Consider the following 19,522-nt stretch of genomic DNA (forward strand, 5'->3'; position numbering starts at 1 on the left):
GACATCAGCTCAGTTTCAGCAGGCTCCTTTTGCATTCTGTAAATGTCTGGTTGATGGTCTGAGTTTAACAAAGAGTAAAACTATAATTGCCAGGAAAGGTAAATCGTATTTGTTTCAAAAACAACATATATTTCTGACTGTCAGGTTGCCTCCTGTTTATTTAAAGGCTACATTCGCAGGCTCCGAGTAGCACGACATAATTGCCAGCTTTGTCTATCTTGCTCTCAGGCAGGATGTCATTTTGTACTGTGTTACATCTACAGGTATAATTTTTCCTGGGGAGTCTCTTCAGTTGCATTCTAGAAAGAGATCGTTTATATAATCTTGCAGATCTATGTATCTTTATTATTATTTGTTAAGCTCTCCCCAGGATTGAGATTTGTGATAGAGAGCTATTGTTGCTGCCTGCTTTTTGAGGGCAATCAGATGTTCGTTTCAGGGCATTCTCTTGTTCTTCCCCAAAATGCACAGAAGGTTAAGAAATTAAAAACATAAAAAGAGCCTGCTGAATTAGGTCAATTGGCCCATCTAGCTCAGCATAGAATCATAGAGTTGGAAGGAACATCGAGTTCAACCCCCTGTAATGCAGGAATATGCAGCTGTCCCAAACAAGGAACCGAACTTGCAATTTGGCATTATCAGCACCACGCCCTAACCCAGTGATTCACAACCTGTAGGTCCCCAGATGTTGTTGGACTACAACTCCCATCATCCCTGAGCTCTGGCCTTGCTAGCTAGGGGTGATGGGAGTTGTAGTTCAACAACATCTGGGGACCCACAGGTTGAGAAAGGCTGCCCTAACCAAATGAGCTAGCATCATCCTGTTCTCACACAGCCCAACCACATTCCTTTAGGAAGCTCCCAGGTAGGACATGAGCTCAACAGCCATCTTGCCTGGTGTGATTCCCAGCAACTGGAAGTCCCAGAATACCGGCTCTGACCATGGAAGTAGAACATAGCTATAGTATCTGCTGATAGCCTTGTCCTCCGTGAAAAGAGAAAGGTTCAGCAAGAAGAAGGTGTAGATTGGTGACAATCAAAGTTTGCTCCAGAGGGTCCTCTTAGACTTCTGCTTTGTTTATGGGACAGAAATTCCCTACCCTTTCCCCTGTGTAGCCCACACCATGGAAATTCAAAATATGTTCCAGTGCAGATTGTGAGAGTCCATGAGAAAAGGAAAGGGAAGTCCCATAGCGTTAGCAGGACTCCCCGTTTTAAATGCTTGCAATTTAAAACACAAGTATTTTGTGTGTGGACTTTTGGTGCATTCTTTCCAAAGTCCCACAGAACCTGGACAGAAATGGCATTTGACTGAGCACCAACGAGGCTGAAACAGGATGGAAACAGCTGCTCCGCCTGTCTCTGTGTTATAGATTATGTGTGTGTTCAGTGCCCGATTTTGTAGTCATTTTAACGTTGCCATTTTTGAAGTTGGTGTAATTTTTGTGTGAATCACCTCGGGGACCACCATGGGGGCAAATGGGCTCTGTCAGAGTGGCATACTATCTATGGTATATGTCTGTCTGTCTGTCTGTCCATCTGTCTCATGAACCTCAGGAACACAAGATGTCTTAGTACCATAGAAACTGAAGATGGAACAAGTTCATGCTCCCCCCCCCCCCCCGAGACAGAGTAATCAAACCAAGAACCGGGCTTGTGTGTCATCTCTTGATGTGGTTAGTAACTTTTTAAAAATTCTGTTTCATTTTCAGGGTAAGAAGGGTGATGTTGGTGTTCCAGGAGTTGACGGATTGCCTGGGCCTCCGGTAACTAAATGGCATAAATTATACACTTATTTTCAAAAGACCTGACTTTTCATTTAGTGTTCAAGGAGAGCCAGCAAAACCATGCTCTCAGGAGTTACGTTTATAATATATATCTTATAGCTAGCCTTGCTATGCTAGTTATTGGGGCAGAAAACGCTGATAAAGCATTCAATTTAGCATTCACCCATTCTAGCTTGCAATTTGCTGTTAATTCAGAGTGCACAGAACTCAAAGCCAAGGTATGGTAACTGGAAAGCTCCTTTGTTTTCCCTCCTTCCTGGCCAGCATTGGAGTATGAAAGGTATACTGACCTTTTCCTACCCCATACTTATCCTAGTTTATGCACATCTCCCTTTCCCCAAAACATTCAAAGAAATTTCAATGGAAGCCAGACCATCTAACGTGAAAATGAAATAAATTTGTAGTTGGAAAGGCGTGCATCACTGAGGTCCATTAATAAGCGATTCGACCTGGTGCGGCCTCTCAAAAGAAGATTCCGCCTAAACATTAGGAAGAACTTCCTGACAGTGAGAGCTGTTCGACAGTGGAATTTGCTGCCAAGGAGTGTGGTGGAGTCTCCTTCTTTGGAGGTCTTTAAGCAGAGGCTTGACAACCATATGTCAGGAGTGCTCTGATGGCGTTTGGCAGGGGGTTGGACTCGATGGCCCTTGTGGTCTCTTCCAACTCTATGATTCTATGATTCTATGAAATGTACTTTCCCATTCAAGCTTGCTCCTACCTGCCATGTAATATCATGTAGAAGCACCATAAAGACAAGTTCCCACTTAGTGGGGATGTTAGTGTGTTGCCGTAGCAACAACCAAGCATCCTCTGGCAGCTTAAAGATGAAGGCTGGACTCATAAGAGTACTTACCTGGAAGCAAGGCCCATGAACTGTGATTCCTGCAGGAGGTTGGACCAGAGGAAAATTTGAGTCCCTGTCCAACTCTACAATTCTATGTTTCTACGGTGTTTTGAACTCAGTGGGTCTTACTTCTGATTAGCCTCCCAGAAGATTGTACTTTAGCATGTAGGTGGTGCCATAAGGTTTCATAAGCCAGAGAATATGATGAAGTGAACTTTCTGGACCATAAGAGTTTATGCTGCCATAAAAGCATAATCTTTAAGGTTCCTCAAAAACTCTTTACTGTTTTTCCTATAAGGAGAGTTCATCAAAATAAGAACAAAAAACAAAAGGAGTGGGGGAAGCTTACAATTCGTGATGTAGAAAAATGCTTGAACATTGTCTGTGCATGTTGTTTGTGTTTAAATATGTATATATGATGATGATTTGATTCAGGTCACAGCGCTGGAAAGCAACAAAAATGAAAATAAAAGCTTTTCAGCACGAGGCGAAGAAATCAGAAACTTCTACCCTTCCATTAAGTCACAAATTTAAACAAATGGCTCCTTGCCTTTTTGCCGAAAACTTGCTCTGCTCTCCAGAGGGAACTGCTATGTAGAAATGCAGTCATGTTCCACATACTGATAGCCTCTGGGCACTTCTGGGTACTCTTGTTTTGTTTTTTGTTTAGTAGAGAAAGCTATTTATTTTCCAAAATAATGTTGGCCCACGGCTCATGAGGCCACCTCGCTTAATAATCTGGGACTTGGCTCAGTTGTGGTATTGTGAAGCAAACACTTAAGATGATTAAAAAGGCAAAAGAGTCAGCTGCACTGGGCTGTTGCTGTGTAATGGCCGAGTATTTAGCATTTTGCTGTAATTTTCCAGCTATTATATTAGTGTCCAAGGCCAGTTTTGAGCAGACAATAGCTATTGTGCTTGCCCTGGTTTCTCATTAGCATAAGCATCCAAGGACCTCACAAACTTAGCACTGTTGCTTCAGTTCAAATTCCCTTGTGAGTGTGTGTGTGTGTGTGTGTGTGTGTGTGTGTGTGTGTGTGTGTAAAGGAAGATTTGCATTTTAGGCCAACATGCTTTATGGGGCTTAAAGGGACCTTTAAAAAAAAGAAGTTTGCTGCTGATTTACCCTCTGGTCCTATGCATGTTTACTTAGAAGTAAGCTTCTGACATCTTCAGTTCTTTTTCTTCCTCTCCTCCTCCTCCTCCTCCTCCTCTTCCTCTTCCTATTATTAGTATTAATCCACAAATCTGAGGTCCCACAGCAAGTTGCAACAACTAAAATGCAATATTTCAAAGAGTTTTAAACAACTTCCAATCCCAGAAATGAGGTGTGTCCTAAAAATACACATCTCAAGTGTCAAAAGCGAGAGTCAAGAGGTTAATGGGGGGGAAAGCCCCATCTGAGTGACTAAGACTTTCTTCTGGGTGTGTATGGTTGCGCTGTAAGATTATTTTGGGACCTAATGGGACTTCCTGTCCTGTTTCCTTTTCCTTTCCCCCTATTATTCCTAGTCAAAGGTTTTGTGTAAATGGATGGCTCCTCCATAAGTGTAGCACAAATGCCTTTTGACATTTACAGCGTGCCAACATTCTGCAGGTGCAATTTAACATATTTGCTTGAGCCTCCATGGAATTGTGTGCCATCTGTCCTATATTTTATTATAATTTTCCATCAAGTTGTTCTCTTTGTCCTTTGCCTACCCTTTCCCAATGTATAACCCCATATTCCATCCAGAGTTTCTTTACTGAAGTCAGCAGACTGCTTAATACAACATGTGTTCATTTTATCAACCCTACCTATTTTGGAAACCATTCCTTTCTTTGCCTGTGTTGACAATTCTTAAAATCCAGCTTCTTTCCTTAATCTGTTTCCAGTTAGCAGTCTTTCTATGCAGACCCACAGCTGAAACTATCTTATATGACCAATTTTCTAACCAACTCCTGTCATGAACAAATGCAATTACTTTAGAACCAGGGTTATATCCAGCAGAGTTCTACTCAGAAGAGATGTACTGAAATGAATTGACCTAAGTTCATCATTCCCTTTAATGTCAAGGGCTCTAATTTGAGTACAACTAACACTGCATGCAACCCATTATGAAATATTTGCACTATTCCAAATCACTCCCATTGTTTTCATATATTAATTCCCATTGGCTTTCCTGGCAAAACCCAATACCTAAGGAGGAATTCAATACCACCCTAATTTAGAGTTGTTCAGTGGTGCACTAGTTGCACTGGCGAGATGGTTTGCACAAGGCAAGGCAGCAAAAAGCTAGCATGGTTCTTGTGGCTGGTTGCACACAACATATTTTTGCAGTCCTATTACTTCCTGCTGTACAAGCTGTTTCTCAAGAATTTTCCACTAGCACATCTGTTGCACGGGATCTCATAATTCCATCCTTACACTAGCACAACAGCTGGAGCCAGGGAACATAGGATCTGGGACCTTACATCCTAAGAGGACAGGAATTTCCCCTGTTTGATGCATATTTCTTTCAATAAGGTTTGCTCAGATGAAGAGAATTCAAATATAATGGCTTATTCCAGATTCCCATTATTGCTTATTGTTCTGTAATTTTTTTTGCAAATGTAAGGGTCTTCCCAACAGTTGGCTTAACAAATGCATAATTGCTGCTCTGGTGGCAGTAGGGAACTGGAGAAATCTTGCTAGATTGACTGAAACCAGGAGTATAACATGATGATTTAGGGAATCTCAGCTGATTAATCTAATGAGTGGTGATCAAAAGGATTTGTAGCTCAATGGTACAGCATCCATTTTCCTTGCAGAAGATCTTAGGCTCGATCCTTGGCATCTCCAGGTAGGGCCTGGAGTGGTGTAGTAGTTAAGAGATGTAGACTTGTAATCTGGTGAACCGGGTTCGCTTCCCCGCTCCTCCACATGCAGCTGCTGGGTGACCTTGGGCCAGTCACACTTCTCTGAAGTCTCTCAGCCTCACTCACCTCACAGAGTGTTTATTGTGGGGGAGGAAGGGAAAGGAGATTGTTAGCCGCTTTGAGACTCCTTAGGGTAGTGATAAAATGGGATATCAAATCCAAACTCTTCTTCTTTGAAAGGATCCTGTCTGAAACCTTGGAAAGTCACTGCCAGTCCTCAGAGGAAATAATGAACTAGACTGGACCAATGGTCTGGCTCAGGTTAAGGACTTTCCCCCCTATGTTCTAACAAATTGATTAAATCAGCACAAATTAAATTTGCATAAGACTACTAGCCCCTCCTGCATGAAAGTGAATGTTCCTGCATCTCATATTACTGGCATGCCATCAGCAGTTTTTTTAAAATATGTATATAGATTAAAAAATATTGTTAAAGTATTGCCTGGTTAACTGGAAATGCTAAAGTTTTTAGCTGATTAAAAAAAGATTTACATTTATCACTGCAGCAATGTATTAATCATGCATTGCAGCCCTAATTGAAGCTCTTTTGGCTTCCCTTGAAATTCATTGAATGTTTCTCCTTACACAGGAGCCTCCCAGTTTCGTCTGGTTTTTCTTTTTCTTTCAGTGGGAAGTGTAGTTCTAAGACGCATCAAGTCTTCACCGCCCTCAGATCCCAAACAGGGCATTCGGCTCTAGGGGGAAACAGGTGACACCATCAGTACAGTCAATGAGCAAATAGAATCAGTGCTTCCTACAGCTGCCATGGAAATGTCTAAACCCCAACATCCTGAAACCTTATTAGATAACTAAGTTCTCATTGCTTCCATGCGAGGATCCTCAAAATTCAACTTCAGATTTTAAATTCATCACATTTCACGGCAGTTCTAATGCTGACATCCTATTCCTAGCAAGTGCTTCAGTCTTAAGAATGTGTATTCTTTCTTTGGCGATCACTCGTAGCTGAGTAAGATTGTCTTCCATCAACACGGTTTTAACAATGAGTCGGTAAGTGACTGTGGAGGCCAATTCTAGATCCACATATCCTTCCACAGGATTGGAAGGATGGTTTCCGGATTGGACATTGGTTTCCGGGCGGGAGCTGATCATGGTGTGGATTTGCCAAGCGTGCCTTCCTCTTAGCACATTTCTCCCTTGTGTCCTGAGTTTGAGTGTCTTCAAAGCCCATGACACCTTTGGTAAAGGCTGTTCTCCAATTGGAGCACTCACAGGCAAGTGTTTCCCAATTGTTGGTGTTTATACTACATTTTTTTAACATTTGCCTTGAGACAGTCTTTAAACCTCTTATGTTGACCACCAGCATTATGCTTTCCATTTTTAAGTTTGGAATAGAGTAGTTGCTTTGGAAGATGATCATCAGGCATCCACACAACATGACCAGTCCAACGAAGTTGATGTTGAAGAATCATTGCTTCAACACTGGTGATCTTTACTTCTTCCAGTACACTGACATTAGTTTGCCTGTCTTCCCAAGTGATGTATAAAAGTGTACACTGAGTCAGACAATTGGTCCAATCTAGTTCATTATTATCTACATCATTTCTCATCATCCCTTACCAGTGGTCCTGCTAGCTAGTGATGATGGGAGTTGTAGTCCACAAACAGCTGGCGACCCACGTTTGGGGAACCTTGGTCTACATTGACTGGCTGTGACTTTCCATGGCTTCAGGCAGAAATTTCTACCATCCAGCTCACTATTGTATACAATGATTAGCACTTACTCTCTGGAATGTCAGAAGGCTTTCCCAACCCTACTTGGAGAAGCCAGGAATTGAACCTGGGATCTTGTGCATGCTCTGCCGCTGAGCTACAGCCCTCTTAGGCATATCACATATTTTCAGCACTCAAAACTATCACACTATTTTCATCACTGGATAACTTTCCCTCCTCCGTTATGTGTCTCTCTGTGTGTGCTAGTTACAGCTTTGTTTCCATTCCTGGTCCCTTTGCCCCCTCTAGTGACAAGATGCTCTAAAGCAACATTTGCAGTTTTCAAGTCTGTGTGAATGATACTTTCCCAAAATAGTTTGCACATCTTCTCAGTCTTCACAGTCGGCTCCTACTAATTCATCCTTCCCCTTCCTGTCACCATTTTATTTTATTCTGTCTAATTCAAGGGTAAAGGTAAAGGGACCCCTCACCATTAGGTCCAGTTGTGGCCAACTCTGGGGTTGCGGCGTTCATCTCGCTTTACTGGCCGAGGGAGCCGGCATACAGCTTCTGGGTCATGTGGCCAGCATGACTAAGCTGTTTCTGGCAAACCAGAGCAGCGCACAGAAACGCCATTTACCTTCCCGTTGGAGTGGTACCTATTTATCTACATGCACTTTGACATGCTTTCGAACTGCTAGGTTGGCAGGAGCAGGGACCGAGCAACGGGAGCTCACCCCGTCGTGGGGATTCGAACCGCTGACCTTCTGATCGGCAAGTCCTAGGCTTTGTGGTTTAACCCACGGCGCCACCCGCGTCCCAATTCAAGGGTAGGGTACCTTATGTCGTGAACCCTGGAGGGCCAAATTTGGCAGGTGGCCAAGACCCTCGACACACACATACACAAACCCAACAGGCGATGCTGTACTTTGAAGTTCCAACTATTGGGACTTCAAATCACAGTGCAGCACTCTTCGAAAGTCCTTTTACTGGTGAGTGGAGGTTACAACCTGCTGTTTGGGCTGTGCACACCAGTTCCCTCTCAGCTGATATCAACCCCCTCCATCAGAATACCATCATCTGTCTGCTGGTGGCCATGGTTTCTTCTTCCTCTTCTTAATGACCTCATAAGCCAGATTTGACACACACACCCCTGCGCAAAAATTGTCCTCTGGGGTGGAGAACCTGGGATTTGAGGCACATTCAAACCTTCTTTTTCGGTTAGACCAAGGGTGCAGAACCTCCACCCTTCGTGTAATTTCAAAAGGAGGGGGTTTGAATGTGCCCCAAACCCTGAGCCACTCAGTGCTCAATCATCTGTTAATGTTATGGAAATTATTCATCATGAATAGACTAGGTTTCTAGCGTGCTACTGAAATCATGTTAGAAAACATAAGGTGAAAATGGAATGCAATGGTTTTTAAGGTGTAGGGATATAAAACCAACTGAACAAATATTTATGCCTATATATTTCAAAGTATTATGTTGTGTTTGACTCTTTTGTAATCTAAGCTACCTTGATAGAGTTTGCTCTATGAGGTGGCTATAAGTCCTTTAAACAGGAACCATTCAAGGAAGAAATTTAAGAGTTGGGACTTTTTCTACCAAAGAGCTGTAGTGATGTTGAAAGCAGTATTTCTTGAATGTCCCTCTTGACATATGACTATTTAAGGATTTTGATGTATATTTTTTTTTTCCTCACAGGGTCCTCCAGGATCACCTGGAGTCATTGGTCCTCCTGGGATTGCCGGCCCCCCAGTAAGAAATTTTCATTCATAAAAATTAGATATCGTAAGGGCATCCTTCTGCTGCTTTAGATTCAAAAGCATCCCTCGTATGAGGCTGTCTTGAGTGGCAGATATTGGGTGTGATTATGGGTGTCATGGTAAAGAGGGAGAGATCAGCCCATTTCAATCTTCATTATATGTCCATTTCCTGCAGAGTCCCCCCCCCCCAAAGTACCAAAACTTTGCTTTTAAATTGCATGCTTTCCCCCTAAATATATGCATTTTTGCCCGCACTTTCACATAAAGCACAAATTTTAATGCCCTTCTGCCCTAAAATATGTGCTACCCACATAAGATACCCATGTTAAAATGCACATGTTGGGGGTAGACAGACTTCAGTCCATAGCTGTCAACTTTTCACTTTTCTTGCGAGGAATCCTATTTGGAATAAGGGAATTTCCCTTTAAAAAAGGGAAATGTTGACAGCTATGCTTCAGTCTTGTAGGGCCTTCTTAGTTACCCCCTCCCCCCCCCCCCCCGAGATCCACTCATTAGAACCTGGTGCAAAAGATTTATGGTTGGAATTCAATAATTCTGGATTCAGAAGTAATTTGTGATTACCATATGTGAACAATCCTTCTTTGCAAAAATCTACCCCTGGTTACCCCCAAGCTTTCTTCATTGCCATAATTTTGGTGGCAGAAGGAGTCGTTTTGTTACTGCTATTGTTACAGAGTTGCGAGCCAGAAACTTTTGCCAACCGTTTGCCAGCGCATGCAGATCTACCTTCTTTCCACCCAGCACGACTTACGCTAGCTATTTCTGCAAGGGAGGTTGGTACTGGGTGGCAAAAAGGATTGAACGACAACTAATTGATATCTTTCTTTTTGCTGTGACTGATCTAGGGGCTGCCAGGAGAAATGGGGAGAAATGGACTGCCAGGACCACCTGTAAGTGCTTGTGGGTTGTTGTTTTTCTACAGAATACGTTCTAGAAAACATGCATGCATTCAGAGTTAGATATATTGTAATTCTGGTTCTGGATCCTGTATCTTTTGAGTTTAGGAAAAGAAATGTGTGTGTTTCTGTGTGTGTGTTCAGGGAGGGGTAAAATAACCCCCCACTCACTCCCCCCCCCTTTGCTAATAGCCTTAGAACTCACCTCTGCCGGCAAATTTCATCCAGTTTTGTCAAGGGTACCTATTACCTATTGTCATCGCCTTCAAATTTATTTCCAATAACCAAATAAATAAATAAAACTATTAAGGCACCTAAGAAAGAGAGGGGAAACCCTGCAACTATTTGCCATTTTGGCAGGCTTTGTATACCTAAAAAGGTGTAGCATACCATCAAATTTCATGGAATTTTCTTGCAAGTTTAAAAAACACAAGCAATTTGTTTCCCCTTCAAATCACCAGAGAAAACCTTGGGGTTTTTTTTAATGTGAGGTTCCAAATCAGACCCTAGGTGGAGTAGATAATGCCCCCAACAGCCATTGAATCAGCTAGCTTTTTGAACTGCCAGAGTGAGGTTCAAATAGAATATTTTCTTTGGTGTACTTCCCTAGAACTTAATATAATGCAAACCTTCATGAAAGTTTTGCTTTGTATGTGTGTGTGTGTGTGTCTGTGCTTTGTTTTACTTGTACCTTTGGCATGGCTGACATCTAGTGGCCTTTCCTGCGATTACTCTGTTAAAGCTACATCATTGATGCAAAATGTGACCCTCCTAAACATGTTCAATTGTAGCTCTTTGAAAGGAGTAGGGAGTGCTTTATAATGTATGGCATGAATGTGTGGCCTTAGTCTAATCTATGGTGGTGTTTCCATGTCTTACAAAAAACACCTGCTGTCAGGGGTTCAGGGACAGAGGCACAGGTGAGGGAGGAAACGGAGAGTGAGGGGGAAGAATCCCAGGGCAGTGAGGAAGAGGATGACAATGACTCGAGGGATTCCATGAGTCTTTCAAGTGAATCGGAGGATTCCCAGAAAGGGGCGCCTGTGGTAAGGCCAAGGGTAGTCACAGGGGGGACTCGTCAGGAGCAGGGGAACCCAAAGTGGGAGCTGGGAGTCGGGACCGGCTTCTCCGCCAGAGCGCAGTGAAGGGGGTGGAGATTCCAGTGTGACAGGGGAAGCAGATCCTAAAGCAGAGAGGGAGGGAAGATCGGAGCAAGACATCCTCCCGGAAAGGGAGGGGAGTAGTGCAGGGAGTAGTGTAACTGTCAAGAGGAAGGTTGGAGGTTGCGAACGCGCGCCAAGTTCAAATGTGGAGGCGCGCGGAAGGACAGGGAGCCCGGAGGAGGAGCCAGGTCCCAAAGCACGTAGGAGGGGGGAAGAGCTGTCTGGGGATTCAGCGTCAGGGGAATCCAGGAGGGGCGAAACCCCAGGGGGCAGGAAGACCCTGCGGAAAAGGAAAGAAAGGAAGAGGTGGAGCAGCACAGCCCTCTTAAACTGGTGCAGAGGAGGGACTGACTCAGAGGGGACTTCAGCAGTCTAAGCGTAACAGACGTGGGGCTGCGCGCCTCGGCTGTGGAGCGTACAATGAACTGCAATAAGCATCTTTGTATATAAACTGGACTTGGCGTTGGTCTCTTGTGAGCTGGGACCTGAGGCAGCCCTGACACCTGCATTTCTCCATTTCTTTTATTTTGGATTTGTGGGTTTACTCTTGTTTCTCCTGGCTATGCTGCATTTATCTAAGTTTTGTTCCCTCCCTCTTTTTAGGGTTTACCTGGGAAACCTGGCCTGGATGGCTTACCTGGGCTGCCCGGCTCAAAAGTAAGTGAAGCTGGTGTAAAGTTGCTTTGCCTAACCCTGGCAGAGGGAAAACAAGCCTCTGGTGTGATGGTTAAAGTGTTGGACTATGACCTCGGAGACCAGAGTCCACATCCCCACTCTGCCATGAAGCTCACTGGGGCACGCCACCATCTCTTAGCCTAACCTACCTCAGAGGGTTGATGTGAGGATGAAATGAGGAGGAGGAGAACCATGTAGACCACCTTTAGCTCCTTGGTAGATAGAGGTGGGATATAAATATCATTAAATAAATAAAGAGATAAAATAGCATTCTTTGCTAGATTTCCAGGCTGTGTGACTAAGATGAATGGGCTTAGGATTCAGTTTAAAAGTAAAGGGACCCCTGACCATTAGGGTCCCATCGTGGCCGACTCTGGGGTTGTGGCGCTCATCTCGCTTTATTGGCCGAGGGAGCCAGCGTACAGCTTCCGGGTCATGTGGCCAGCATGACTAAGCCGCTTCTGGCAAACCAGAGCCATTTACCTTCCTGCCAGAGTGGTACCTATTTATCTACTTGCACTTTGACGTGCTTTCAAACGGCTAGGTTGGCAGGAGTAGGGACTGAGCAACGGGAGCTCACCCCATCATGGGGATTCGAATCGCTGACCTTCTGATCAGCAGGTCCTAGGCTCTGTGGTTTAACCCACAGTGCCACCTGTGTCCCAGGATTCGGTTTAGGGGCCCACTTTTTGCTTGCACCTCCAAAACACCCATTTTGGGGACTTACAGTAGCCATAACTGAACCAACTGCCCTCTCTCTGAGCCAGGATAAGCAAATTGCTCTGGTGTGTCCTTGGCTTAACATCATTGAGAATCAGCTGTGAATGAGCCAGCTGAACCGTAGATCTAAAAGGTAAAGGTAAAGGACCCCTGGATGGTTAAGTCCAGTTAAAGGTGACTATGGGGTTGCAGCATTCATCTCGCTTTTTAGACCGAGGGAGCCGGCGTTCGTCCGCAGACAGCTTTCCGGGTCATGTGGCCAGCATGACTAAACTGCTTCTGGTGCAACGGGACTTTGTGATGGAAACCAGAGCGCATGGAAATGCTGTTTCCCTTTCTGCCGCAGTGGTACCTATTTATCTACTTGCATTGGCATGCTTTCGAACTGCTAGGTTGGCAGGAGCTGGGACAGAGCAATGGGAGTGCACCCTGTCACAGGGATTCGAACCACTGACCTTCTGATCGGCAAGCCCAAGAGGCTCAGTGGTTTAGACCACAGTGGCAACCGCATCCCTCATGGTCGCCTTTGACTGGACTTAACCATCCAGGGGTCCTTTACCTTTACTTTTACCTTTTTACCATAGATCTGCTGCATCCTGACCTTCATATTCTTTTGGATCCTTCCATAGGATTACCTCTTTATTCCCCAACACCTTATTTTTTTGTTGGAATGGGTGATGGATGACTCCTCCTGCCCACCCACTCCAATAAACCTTCCCCATTCCCACAAGAAACACCGGGGGGACAGAACTCCCAGTTCTTCCATCAGTCAATAATTTTTATTCCATAGCAATGTTGGTAAGCTCTTACGCTGGATGTTTATTCAAACACATCTGTTTATTTTGCTGACTGTTGCTTGCATGGCCTACAGGGAGAACGTGGAGAAAGGGGAGAAGAAGGATTTCCCGGGAAAATTGGTCTGAAGGTAAACAACAACAACAACAAAACACACAATTTCTTGCAGCTGATGTCAGCTGCATTTATTATCATCTGCTCTGCTCTCATGATCCAGTCATAAGTAACTAACTCCAGGCTTGGGTTGACCGAAACACCTCCCTGTTCGCTGGTCCCACCCCCCAAAGGCATTTTTTTTTGGGGGGGGGGACTTAAATTTGCCTTGGCTCAGCAAGTTGACCTGGGATGAACAACTTATGTTGGCATATAGTTGGCTGAGACATCCCAAATTATTATTATTATTATTATTAGGCCTTAAAATTACTGCAGTATCTTCAACTGGTTGTTGTTGCGGGCTCTTCCGCGACAGAGAATGGAACCAAGAACAACTCATTGTTCTTATCATTCTGCAAGCTTTTGCTTAAAAGTGAAATGGAATTTTAAGAAATGGGAGAAATTGGCTGCCCTGGGTAGTCCACAGTAAACCTGTTTATTTGATTTCACTTTTCCTCTTAGGGTGAAACAGGAGAGCCTGGACGTCCTGGACTAGTGGGAGAGAGGGTAAGTAGAAAAAAATCCCTCCAAACCATGGGAACAACAAAGCCAGATTAGAGCAATTTTGTTCTAAAGCTGCAGCTATTGGAGGCAGGGCCTTCTGGAAAGTTGTTTCTGTTACTGAAGCAAGGACCCCTTCAAGGCATTTTACAGAATCCATTGTGATTTCCACAACATTTTTAACTGGATTCCCCATAGAATTTGTCCAGAAGCTCAGCATGTGGATGTCTGAAAAGAGAGTGAGGTCAGATCCTGCAAGGTGGGGTTTGGCAGAAGCAATCTCTCCATGAGCTGGTTCCAATACTCTTTTCCCCTCCATCATAGGGTGAAGCTGGCCTCCCAGGCTCACCTGGTTTACCAGGACAGAGAGGAGAGAAAGGAGATCAGGTATGTTGTGTGTGTGTGTGTGTGTGTGTGTGTGTGTGTGTGTGTGTGTGATTTTTATTAAATTTTCTCTTTTACAATTTAGAATATTTATTTGAAAAACCTTAAAAGATCAATGACTTCCCTTCTTCTCTTTCCATGGTTCATTTTGCATAACATAAACCCCTTTATATTTTTCATAAACTCAACCATTCAGTATTCCATTATCACATCCATCAAAACTTATTTACACTGTTGAATTTATCTTAATGCTGCCAACGTTTTCAAGTGAACACAATCCCCCCCCCCCCGCAATATTCAATAAACATTTTCCAATCTTCTTTAAAGGTATGTTCTTCTTGTTCTCTTATTCTATAAGTTAAATCTGCCAGCTATGCGTATTCCATCAGTTTAAGTTGCCATTCTTCTTTAGCTGGGACCTCTCTCGTTTTCCATTTGGGGGCTAATGAAACATGGGCTGCATTAGTGGCACAGAAATAGCTTTTCTAGACACCTGGGAATTTTCATCTGAATTATCCCCAACTAAAAGGACTCTGGGATTTATTTATTTTTTTGGAAAAGTGCTTTTCAACATTTTTTTCAATTCATTATGAATTGTTTCCCAATACTCTTTTACCCTTTTGCAGGTCCACCACATATGAAAGAATATTCTTTCATAGCTATGCCATTTGAGGTGTTTAGTCTGGATTGGACCTTGAAAAAAAGGAGAGCTCCATATTAAATTTATTTGGGCTATCCTTACTCTCTCCCACAACCTAGAATGCAGCAGTCGAAGCCAAGAAGATGGTGGCTTTTTAATGTTTGCTGTCTTCCTCTTGATTGACCGTCGGTGCTGCAGTTGAAGAACTTTCCATCTGAATGTTCAATTTACTGCCACCAGTTGGCCATTTATATTGCGGCAGCAAATATGTAGTGACTTTTTGTTTGTTTGTTTACTCTGACAGAAAATGTCTTTGCTACACAACACAATAAAAAATAGCGATAAAAACAACAACAACAGCAACAACTGCACTTTCTTCTGTTCCTTTGCAGGGCGAAAAGGGAAGATCTGGACTCCCTGGTTTCAAAGGTGAAAGAGGTGACAAGGTGAGTTTCAACATTCGAGGGATTTTATGTTTATGAAATATTTGTAATGTGACACTGGCCAACAATAAGGAGAAGGGTAAGATCTTGGATGAAGGAACTTGCTAGGGTATAACTGAGTAAGCTCAGGAGAGGGACAAGGAGGTTCTGGTCTTCAAACCATTGTTTGCATTCTTTGTGTTAATTCTTGTACTATTTAGTTATTTATTTATAAAAGTATTTATGTAAAAAAACCCCAAAACAACAACAACAACGCATCAGTGTGGTGTCCAATACAATAAAAACATTTTAAAGCAAAAACGTTTTAAAATGGCTGGCTACTCAGGGGACATTTTGAACAATTTCATAGACTTGCTGGAGTGTAACATAATGGGAATGTTGCTAAACAGCTCAGCCCCCTTCCATCCATCAGTTTTATCCAAAACACATACCCCAAAGATGGGTCTAATCTTCCATACCCTCCAACATTTCTCAAATGAATAGAAAAAGTGGGACATTGCGGGATCAAATCAGAAACCGGGACAGCTTCTCTAAATCCGGGACGCCCCTGGAAAATAGGGACACTTGGATGGTCTGGTCTGTTGGGAATCTGAATACGTGCAGCTACTCACACAGAGTCAATTAGGGTTTGGCAGACAGCCAAGACAATGTGGAGGAGTAAGTCTGCCTGGTGATACAGAGGCATGGAGACATCTCCATGATTGGTCAAGCTCTCTCATGGGAATAATGATTAATGGCCTACTAACTGGAATGTGTGTTAGTACGAGTTTGAGTGTAGGAGTTGTGAGTCGTGTATGAGAGAGCTAGCTAAAGATCCGTGTTCTGTTCTGTTCCTGTAAGTAGTCCATTATATATAATAAACACCTAACTACAAGTTCCTGGTTCCTGCTTCGTCCATCCTGTCTGCAGCCAAGTTGCCAATTGCTATCGTGAACTATGCGTTTACTCTGCTAGGTCTGGCTAAGGTCCTGCAACTACTCAGAAAGTTGTGAAACACCAATAGGTTTTGCCAATATGGTCTTCAAAGGACATTAACCCAACACCCTCACAAAAAAAGGACTTAAAAGCATTGGGTAAAATTGTAAGATATTAGCTCAGCATTACAAAAACAAAGCTGAGCTCAGGAATAACATAATAAAAGGGCAGAAATAAACATTTACTCCGCCTTCTTAAAGATATTCCATGTTTGGGCCCTGAGATCCTCCTTGGAGCTGGAGAATTCTTTAAGATGAAGGTAGATGAGCTTTCAATCTTGGCCCCACCGTGGTCCTAATCCAAACTGGAAGAGGGACATATTCTTTGCTCCAGGAAAAAACAACAACTTCAGTTTTCACTCCCTATTATTTTTCAAAACTATGCAATGATTTGATTAACACCATGTCCAGTTTGGCCCTAAACTGAACGAATGTCCTTTCTGATGAGCTGGACTGGAATGATTGTATCCCACAGGAATGGATTTTGAGCTGTGTGTCAGTGTGACTGTGCTCATTTGAAAGAAAACTATATGAAAATGATGTATAGATGGTATATAACACCAGTACAGATAGCAAAAATGTACAAAACTGGGTCAAACATATGTTGGAATTGTAAAGAAAAGGAAGGGACCTGTTAGCATATGTGGTGGGAATGTAGAGAAGTTTTTAAAAAAATGGGAAATGATATATAATGAATTGAAGAAAATGTTTTAAATGACATTTTAAAAAAACAAACAAACCAGAAGCATTTCTGTTAGAGATTGTAGGACAAGACCTGCCAAGGAAAACAAAGAATATATTTATGTATGCTACAACAGTGGCAAGATTCTTGATAGCACAAGGATGGAAGAATGAGGAAACCCCGAAAAAGGAACAGTGGCAAGAGAAACTGATGAATTGGCTAAATTGACATACAAACTGCAAGATAAGGACAACTGTGACTTTAAAGAAGAATAGGAACTTTTCACAAATTACTTAGAAAGACAACAAAATGAATTTGACTCCTTGGCAGGCTTTGAAGAAACATACACACATTTATCCGCAGGAATGGATTTTGAGCTGTGTGTCAGTTTCCTACTTTTACACCCTAAATCTCTGCTTACTTTTCTAGGGAGATGTCGGTCCTGCTGGTCCCCCAGGCTTACCAGGGACAGTAAGTAGCATTTTAGTTTTTTTTAAAAGAGCCCAGAAATGGCAATGAAGTGGGCTGTAAAAGGAATTAGTCTAATACCATTTTTGGCAGTTTGGAGAGGGACTGCTACCTTGTAATAGACATGCAGTGGTTTTTTGTGCTGCAGTCTCCGGAAGCGGTGGTGCTGAGGGACTGCCTAAGTGCTTATTATCTCAGCTCAATCACTGAAATAACTGCAGGAGTTGTCGATGGTTGTCCTCCAAGTTGGCGAGGCGCATTTGACATCAAAAAGGAACAAAGCTTCTGATGTAGAATATTCTGCCAGCAGACACCTTCCGGTTTCAACCTTTAAATGCTTGCTGATTTTTTCCCCTATTCCACCAGGTATATGCAGGCAATTTAGAATATATATTTCCATGGTGATTAGTTGGTAATCTGCGATTTTAAAAATGTATGTGTTTTTATTATACAGTGGTACCTCGGTTTACAAACTTAATCCGTTCCGGAAGTCCGTTCTTAAACCGAAACCATTCTTAAGCCGAGGTGAGCTTTCCCTAATGAGGCCTCCTGCCGTCGGTGCCCTTCCACCATTCAGATTCTGTTCTTAGACCGAGGTAAAGTTCGCAAACCGGGACACTACTTCTGGGTTTGCGGCGTTTGTAAACTGAATCATTCTTAAACAGGGCTGTTCTTAAACCAAGGTACCAATGTATATAGGAATTATTGTAATCCACTTTGATAGTTTTAATGATTACAGAATTTTAAATAATAGTACAGTGGTACCTTGGGTTAAGAACTTAATTTGTTCTGGAGATCCATTCTCAATCTGAAATTGTTCTTAACCTGAAGCACCGCTTTAGCTAATGGGGCCTCCCGCTGCCGCTGCGCTGCCGGAGCACAAATTCCGTTCTCATCCTGAAGCAAAGTTCTTAACCCAAGGTACTATTTCTAGGTTAGTGGAGTCTGTAACCTGAAGCGTCTGTAACCTGAAGCGTATGTAACCTGAGGTACCACTGTAATAACAAAGGTGCACGCTGATGCACAAAATCCTTACTTTGTGCTGTTTTCTTGAACCATAGGTTGATTTCCAAAGTTAGCAGAGATCACGAATCATTATCTATTTGTTACCATCAAAATGTAAGCATTGTTACAATTTTTTTTTCTTTTACAGAAATCTCATTTTGTTTTCTTTGTTCTCTTTCTAGACTTCCCTGTTTACTCCGCATCCCAGTCGCCCTGTAAGTGTCACGCCTGATTCTTCTGCCTTGTCGCTCTGATAAATTAAAGCCATTGTGCCGTTAAGGACAGGCTGCTACACAATACATCAAACATGTGGTTTAATACCACTTGCAAATAGCATCTGCTGAAGGGTGGGTGGGTAGTTGGGACCAGGACTGCAGCAAGAAAGGAGGGGTATTTAACTCTTTCCATCCCTGCCACAGTTCTATGTGTGGTCTGACCATTGCAGAATAAAGGTAATGGGGCCCCTGACCATTAGGTCCAGTCGTTGCTGACTCTGGGGTTGTGGTGCTCATCTCGCTTTATTGGCTGAAGGAGCTGGCATACAGCTTCCGGGTCATGTGGCCAGCATGACTAAACTGCTTCTGGTTCGCCAGAAATGCCGTTTACCTTCCCTCCAGAGCGGTACCTATTTATCTACTTGCACTTTGACGTGCTTCGAACTGCTAGGTTGGCAGGAGCAGGGACTGAGCAATGGGAGCTCACTCCGTCACGGGGATTCGAACCGCTGACCTTCTGATTGGCAAGTCCTAGGCTCTGTGGTTTAACCCACAGTGTAGAGTGATACTATCACTTCCATTGATCTGGACACTATACTTCTGTTGTTGCACTCAAACAGCCGGAGGGAACCAGGTTCGCAAAAGTTTCTATGCAGTGTATGGCAGAAAGGTTTGGCTTCGTACTGCACTTGGCATGCCTACTTATTTCCGGTTTTTGGGTCTTTGTTTCTTTTTTAGCAAACTGAAGCTGTGTCTTTTCCGCAGCTCTTTTCAGCCCACCTGAAAACACAGATCAAACTGTGCAATCAAACAACTAAAAG

General features: G+C 43.2%; 1 protein-coding gene across 1 annotated transcript in view; it reads left to right on the forward strand.

Moving 5' to 3' along the window:
* COL22A1 (collagen type XXII alpha 1 chain) overlaps positions 1–19,522 on the forward strand; it is a 195,080-nt gene that overhangs the window by 117,587 nt on the left and 57,971 nt on the right. Inside the window, exons 24-33 of the mRNA XM_077932713.1 lie at positions 1,713–1,766; positions 8,905–8,958; positions 9,833–9,877; positions 11,650–11,703; positions 13,313–13,366; positions 13,852–13,896; positions 14,215–14,277; positions 15,307–15,360; positions 17,443–17,484; positions 18,669–18,701. Coding sequence (XP_077788839.1) covers positions 1,713–1,766; positions 8,905–8,958; positions 9,833–9,877; positions 11,650–11,703; positions 13,313–13,366; positions 13,852–13,896; positions 14,215–14,277; positions 15,307–15,360; positions 17,443–17,484; positions 18,669–18,701 — 498 coding nt within the window. The remainder of the gene's footprint in view (positions 1–1,712; positions 1,767–8,904; positions 8,959–9,832; positions 9,878–11,649; positions 11,704–13,312; positions 13,367–13,851; positions 13,897–14,214; positions 14,278–15,306; positions 15,361–17,442; positions 17,485–18,668; positions 18,702–19,522) is intronic.

The sequence above is a fragment of the Podarcis muralis genome, chromosome 8 (assembly GCF_964188315.1).
Source record: "Podarcis muralis chromosome 8, rPodMur119.hap1.1, whole genome shotgun sequence".
NCBI classification, from domain to species: domain Eukaryota; kingdom Metazoa; phylum Chordata; class Lepidosauria; order Squamata; family Lacertidae; genus Podarcis; species Podarcis muralis.